We start from the raw sequence: 7,501 nt of genomic DNA on the forward strand, positions 1-7,501 counted from the left end.
TATCAGGTCTGGACTTTGACTAGGCCATTGGTTCCAATACTTTTCTTGCTGGGCTCCTATTTGGTTTACAGGAAAGTTTTTCACCCTTTTATTTCCTTAAAGTAAAGTAAGAACTGCAGTAAATTACATATTGCAATTAAATAAACTCATTGAAATCACCAAACTGTTTAACGTACTTCGCATCGATTCTTTCCATTCTGATCCGATGTCTTAATTAGATTGCTTAAATTAAAATTAATTGTTTTAGCCGTTACCTGAATTGCATCACTGTGTAGTGACGCAACATATTAATAGTGGTATTATTTTAAAATTGAGGTAATGGTAGTTAAAGGCAGTGGAAAAAGAATTTTTACAAAACCATTGTTTCCACTACATGTCGCACCGCCACAGTGAAATAAAAGCCAGCACACCTTTAGAAGGAATTCAAAGAATATGATACTGTATGTTCGCACACTTAATATTATCGGAGTTGAATTGAATGAAATATCATGAAATGTTCACATTTATTTAATAAAATAAGTTACTGCTGATCACAGTGAGCTCCTCTGCACTCGGTAGTGAAGAAAAACGGGAGATGATGATCCAGTGTTGCTAGCTTTAGTAATTTTAATCACTTAAAGAAAAAGATTACCGTAAATTCCAGACTATAGAGCGCACCTGATTACAAGCCGCACGCTCTAATTTTAGAAAGAAAATCAATTTTGTACTTTTATAAGCCGCACCGGATTTTAAGCCGCAGGTTTAACCACGTATGAGATATTTACAAATAAAGATATTACACGTGAGCATTTTTTTAACGTTTAATCCGTATGATAAAACAAACAAATACGGTACATATTACGAATGCTTTTTTTTTTTTTTTTCAAACTACCTGTAACATTTAAATATAGGTATGTGTCCGTAACACGCAAATAACGCTGTATATACCGGTACCTTTAACTGAACAACGCACAGAACATTGCAGCCAACCAGGAAAAGTCATTAATCACTATTTTCTTCCTCCTGCGCACTAAAACCCTCAAACTCCTCTTCCTCGGTGACTGAAAGGAACAGCTTCAGGATGCTGTCCCTGACTTCAGTCTCATCCTTGTCGCTCTCACTTGAGCACTCGCGGTCCTCTTCATCCCGCAGCAGCCCAGCCTTCCGAAACCCGCCGGTGATGCTGGATGTTTTCCCACGTCTCCACGCATTGAGAACCCACTGGCAGACATTAGTGAAAGATGCCCTTCGCATGCGGCCAGTTTTGGTGAAGGATTTCTCGCCACTGGTCATCACCTCTGGGAATACTCATCAATTTTATTGGTCTGTTTTTCGCGCCATGAAAAAAAACATGCATTAGCCGCGTTGTATTATAGGCCGCAGTGTTCAAACAGCGGGAAAAATGTAGCGGCTTATAGTCTGGAATTTACGGTAGTTATTAAATCTACTGAATTTTCTGTGTTTTCGGCAAGTTAAACGATTTAATGTAAAAGCAGCAGTCATTCTACTGTTACTGCCTTACAATAGCACTGGTAGCTGCTTCCTTAAACGCTGCCTCACATGCCATCATAGAGACCTGCTCTGTTTTTAATATATGCTTAAAGCTGCTGATGATTCCACCCTGGATTACAAACAAGCTTATAAATATAGTTTTTATCTACTTTATTTTTTTATCTAGAACTGTTGCCTTACAATCTGATGTCTTTTTGGTAAAATTAGATATTTTCAGGCAATACATGAACATGCATATGTTATTGAACAAATTGAGGTTATTTGAACAATATTGAAGTAGTTAATTCTAATTTTGTGTCACGTATGCATGACCCACCTCTGCAGTTATTTACAAAAAATAACGTAGAGGAAACCTGGAATTAATGAAAATTCCTTTATTTTTCAAACACAGTGTAAATGTGAGTTTAAACATCAGTAAATGTTTTTGGATAAAACATTTCATACGTGCATTTTCCCCTACAGAGTGGATTTAAACCTTAACTTTACATCTGAGCCTTGTTGAGAAAATCTTCCCCACAGTATGATACTGCCAACACTGTGTATGAGTACTAGTAGGATCGCATTATAGTGGTGCATAACAAGCAGCATTACTGAAGCTTTTATATTTATTCCTTTCCTCTTGCGCTTTACAGACTAACATGTCTGTAACATTATTACTTCTCAAACATTTCAGATCTCCCTAAAAAATACAGAGAATTTCACTCTTCTACATTCATTAATGACATATATAATACAATTTGTATCTATTTATTTCATGATCTATGTATCACAATCTCCTAGGTTTACCAAGCCTACACAGATCTCCTGCAGTTTATTTAAAGTTTTAGATGAAAACAGTAGTTTTATTCCACATAACAATCGTAAACTGTGTTGCTTTATCAAATCCAAACTGTTAATAAAATATTTCAAGTGTTGGGAATGTTTTTGTGAGGGTTTGCGTGTGGTGGTGCCTCCGTCTCTGACCGTGTCCTTTCTCTGGTTTGGTTTGCAGGACCCTGTGCTGTTTACTGGCTCCATGAGGAAGAACTTGGACCCCTTCAACCAACACACAGATGAAGAACTGTGGAACGCCCTGCAGGAGGTCGGTACCAGCATGTTCTGCCTTTAAGCTGCTTTTAAACATGACCTGCATCTTGCAGGAGGATTAATGAGGGATGTGATTGATGGAGGCATTTGCCTAAAAAATAGATTACATTTTCTAAGCCTTTAAATGTATAATCCTCCACAAAACCAAAATATTTGCTCTACATCATTTAGCCTAAAGCTAGAGTTTCCCTCGGAGATGCTTCTTGTTGGAACGGATCCTGTAGGACAGGTGTAGCATTTAAAAATCAGCAGGGTCCAAGGAAAGAAAATCAACAACCAGTAAAGGTCCGGAGACATTTTTAATTATAATCCGTTACTTTAAACAGAATTTAAAACTGAAATAAAATGCAGGTGTTTATGCATCCATGTTATACATTGACTTATTAGATAAAACACATAAAAAATGAAACGTTTCCATTTTAAAATCTAAATTGTTTTTGAAGTAGGGAACAATAATAATTCAGTGTGGTCTTTTTTCTGTCTTAATGTTCGCAGTGGGGTTTATGCTGCCCTGCAAGGCTTTAAATCTGGGTTTGAATAGAGACAAAGCCATTCTAAAGCACATATCAAGGAGCTCATTCTGAGTCTGGATCCATATTTATTTATTTTTGATTCTGTTCATGGTGGAGAATCCTGCTTCACAGCAGCAGGTTGAGCCGAACATACTCAAAATGTGCAGGGTCATCTTTGAGCACGCCATTTCACTTTTCACCGCAGTTCTTCCAGCAGTCCACACTTTCTCTGCTCTCTCATCGCCCGGCTTGCCACAGGTTCGCCTGCAGTGTCTAAAAGTAGCAGCAGCAGCTCATTGGTTAATTTATAACACGTGCAGCCACGCTCCAGAAGGCTTTACCATATTAACAGGAGAAGCAGTGCAAATTAAGTTAGACAATATGCAGTAATTTATAAATGTTTTCAATCAGGTTGGGTTAGCCAGCAGGTGTCCAGACCACGGTCCGCTAATCCGTGATCTCTGCTGTAGGAAATGACGTCTGATGTCCTGCATGTTTCCACCAGGTGCAGCTTAAGTCTGTGGTGGAGGAGCTGCCAGGGAAGCTGGAGACGGTTCTGGCAGAGTCCGGCTCCAACTTCAGCGTGGGTCAGAGGCAGCTGGTGTGTCTAGCTAGAGCCATCCTGAGGAGGAACCGCATCCTCATCATCGACGAGGCCACAGCTAACGTGGACCCCAGGTAATGCCAACAGTCATGATTAAGACGACTGAAAGTTATTCATGCTTCACTGGTACTAATAGGCCAAAGCTCACAGTGATTAATCCGCCCGATTGTAGAGTTCCTCCATTCAGCTATTTTTGATGGAAACTTGAGTGGAAGGAAAAACTAAACTACATTGAAGTTTCTGATCGAAAGTCACAGCACACACTAGCCGATTTACTCTACCCTTTTGAAACCGTGGTGAGATCGGTCCGAGCACGGTAACGGAGATAACTGTTGAGTGTTAATGGAACGCAAAACGGAACCGGACCCTTCCAGACACAACAGAACCGCGCTAAACTGGTACTAGTTCATCAGCGCGGTTTAGTTCTGGCTCAGTTCTCAAAGAGTGAATGAGCAGACTGCATCATCTCCTTAAGGCTGATTGATACTTCGAAAATAGGTTGTCTGCGTAGGTGTCGCAGTGAACAAAAGACGTGACCGCAGACAGGAGGCCGGCTTGTTTTGTTTTTATGACCGAAATTGTGGACAACTACTCGTGAAGTTGGACCAGCTAGAAGAGCGAGGTGCGCGAGAACGCTGGGGCATTTTTTCCACCTGGATCCCCGCTATTTTTCGCCCTCATGTCCCTCTGCTGTCGGACAATCTCGCCTCTGCTTCCTCACCGCCTCTAGACCCACAGCGTATAGCGCAGACCACACTTCAACACTGGGCATATATCAAAAATGTCTACCGTGCCACATGATTTCCAGTGATTATTCTGCTTAGCAGTGTGGTGAACTTCAACCTCTGTCGTTTCATGCGTCTCTAAGCCCTAATTAGGCCATCTTTTTCCGTATCTACTTCCCAAAGGCTGCCTTCTTCGTCTGACTGTCCGCGAACAAAGAAATGTCACAATGATAACTAAACCTAACTTCCTGAATGTTACGGGCACCGCCATGTTGGTTTGCTTGTTTACATCTAGAGAGCATTAGTACCGTAGGTCGCCACTAGAAGGTGAGGAACCGCGCTCGGTAAGATTCAGTTATCAGAGGGGTAGTGTAAATGGGGCTACTGTCTCCAGGACACGGGCTACAAGTTCAACGCCACTACTAATGAACTTCATCACTGGAGAGAGACTCCTGTATTAATCTCTCTGTCCAATGATGAAAGGATCTGCTGGAAGTTCAGGAAGTAATGGCGTAGGGCATTGATACAGAGCGTGTAGTTGAGAGGTTTCTAACTAAGGATTAGGAAAACAGGGACTGGACTGTTTCTCAGTGGAGTAAAGTCTCCCTTAGCCCTTTTTTAAGGCACAAATATTTACTTGAAGTGCTTTGCCAAATAAATTACAAATGACGTCTGCATCGATTTTGAAATCCAGCTCACTCAGAAGTCCCAACCTAGTAAAAGTCTCCTACTGGACAAAGGTTACTAATGTCCTCCATGGCTGAAAAGTGTCCCCATAACCTAATCTGATCAAAAATGGCGTCTCCCATTGGTTGCACCGCTTCTATGTATATCAATGCCGTATTTAGTGCATTTTTCTTCCACTGAATAGACTTCTGTATTAAAAAGTATTTTTCTTAGCATAACCGGGATTTTATGTTCTGGTTGCTGCAGGACAGACGACCTGATCCAGAAAACCATACGAGACAAGTTCAGAGAATGCACTGTGCTCACCATCGCTCATCGCCTCAACACCATCATAGACAGCGACCGCATACTGGTGAGTCAATAAGTTGAAGCTGTTTTTCTTATTTTTACATGAACAGTGCAGGATAACCACAAAAGGCTTCAAATGGAAGGCAATTGGACTTTTGCTCAGTTTTACTCTGATCCAGGAGTCTTTCTCAATTCTGTCGGCTGCACCGGAGCAAACTCTATTTGAAGCGCTGACGTACCAACCTTCTACATACATTTCAAGTCAGATAACTTCCCTTTGTTTTGAATCTTTGGCGCTAAAGCTGCAATCATCCTCCTCTGTTCAGTGATGGCTTTTCTATTTTCTCAAAGGAAGCTAGATTTGTGAAAAGAGAAAAGCCATCACTGCACAGAGGGGGAGGATTGTAGTTTCAGCTTCTAGACATTAACAATTCAGTCAAGCAACTAATTCCCAAGAAGTTGCATAGGCAGAACAAGGGTTAGCTATTTGATTAGCATCTGACTGGGAATGTGTGCAGGAGAATGGACCTCCATGCTGCTTAAATACATCAGAGCTCCAACAGAATTTACTAAAACTCCTAAACATGGGTTGACGTGCTAAAAATCCACATTTAGCAAGCTGCGTGGCCGGTAGACGCCTAATTGGATGCTGTCAGAATGAATAGCAGGTGCCTTTAGATCTCATTTTAATCACATCTAAAATTACCTTACACATTTTTAAACTGCAAAGTTATTCAGACTACTAGCTAGGTAGCGATAGTCCAATAGGTTCCGTTTTAAGCCTGTTTGTGGTCGCCATGACCAGTTTTCTTGCTATTGTAAGACAGGAAAACAGTCAACACAAAAATAAAACACTTTTCATCAGATCACAGTTTTATACATCTTTAAGAAACAGCTAAAACAATGGTTTTAAAAAAAAATAGCCTGACATTTTAAAGTCATTTAAACGATTGTATGTTGCACCTCCTGCTAGAAAATACTTCTTTAGACAAAAGAATAACAGTCATGCCTTTGGATTTCTATACTTAAAGATCTACATTTTTGCAGTACAAAAAAAAAATACTCTAATGAAAAGACATGTTTAAATACAAAGGTTGTTGGCTTCAGGTAGACTGCTGCTGCTCTGGATCCCTCTGCAGATCAGTTTATGGTTAGACAACGAAGGACCTCACAAACGCAGGAATTACCATCTGTTAAAAGTTCTAGTAAAGCAAGAAAAGTTTAAGATCCGCTTCGCTTTAAATAATTGGATCATAGACCCGACAGTGTTCAGATTCTTGTGTGTTGACTGGACTTCTATTCTCATGTTTCGACCCTAAACACCTTTCTGCAGGTTCTGGATGCAGGCCAGATCCACGCATACGACGAGCCTTACGTCCTGCTACAAGACACTAAAGGCATCTTCTATAAAATGGTGCAGCAGACTGGAAAGCAGGAGGCGGCGGCGCTAATGGAAGCAGCCAAAAGGGTGAGTTAGAGTCTGAACGAATGGAGGTTTGGAAATAAGCTGAGGCCAAACTAACATTGAACGTGTCTCCAGGCGTACGACAGCAGGAGCCGTCCCAGCATACCGAACGGACACGCAGAAACGGCAGCTGGAAACTTGGTGATCTTTGAGACGGCTATGTGAGCGTAGAGATGCGACGCTGCTTCTATGCCAGGAGAGAACAGAGACGGGCCGGTCCGTTCTGTGGCGCTGATCCACTGCAGCGAGGAGGCCAGGATCTACAGAGAGGCCGTCGCCTTAGTGTGGCATTTAACAGCTCAGCCGGACATTTGCACACAATGCTGCTGGCTTACAGCTGCTTTAAAAAAATGTTCAGGTAGAGCGCTTCACATTTGCCGGCTATGTTCTAACGCCGGTGCCTTAAAGAAGTGACTCGAGTCTTTTTCCTCTAGTTGTTAAAGGTTAACCTGTAAGTACTGTTGCACTGAAAAAGCAAACAAATCTGAACCCTGAATCTCTTGAGGTCTCAGTAAAAGTCTGTTTTTTAAACTGGTTTTTAGCTTTGTCAAAAGTGCCTTAATCTAAATCTTTGGTTGTATGTTTAAGGTGAACCAGTCTAGTATAGTGGAGGATGTTCTGTTTACGTAAGGCCGTCCTACGC

At 41.3% G+C, this 7,501-nt stretch overlaps 2 protein-coding genes across 2 annotated transcripts in view; one reads left to right on the plus strand and one right to left on the minus strand.

The window, feature by feature from the left end:
• Positions 1-7,401, plus strand: part of LOC107086746 (multidrug resistance-associated protein 4-like) — a 69,580-nt gene extending 62,179 nt beyond the window's left edge. The window contains exons 29-33 of the mRNA XM_015377886.1: positions 2,483-2,572; positions 3,595-3,767; positions 5,352-5,457; positions 6,727-6,861; positions 6,934-7,401. Of these exons, the coding sequence (XP_015233372.1) occupies positions 2,483-2,572; positions 3,595-3,767; positions 5,352-5,457; positions 6,727-6,861; positions 6,934-7,023 (594 nt within the window). The 3' untranslated portion in view covers positions 7,024-7,401. The remainder of the gene's footprint in view (positions 1-2,482; positions 2,573-3,594; positions 3,768-5,351; positions 5,458-6,726; positions 6,862-6,933) is intronic.
• Positions 1-7,501, minus strand: part of LOC107086731 (multidrug resistance-associated protein 4-like) — a 76,551-nt gene that overhangs the window by 796 nt on the left and 68,254 nt on the right. The gene's annotated exons all lie outside the window — the stretch shown is intronic.

This window comes from Cyprinodon variegatus, unplaced genomic scaffold (genome assembly GCF_000732505.1).
Source record: "Cyprinodon variegatus isolate N-32 unplaced genomic scaffold, C_variegatus-1.0 Scaffold9, whole genome shotgun sequence".
In the NCBI taxonomy this organism is placed as follows: domain Eukaryota; kingdom Metazoa; phylum Chordata; class Actinopteri; order Cyprinodontiformes; family Cyprinodontidae; genus Cyprinodon; species Cyprinodon variegatus.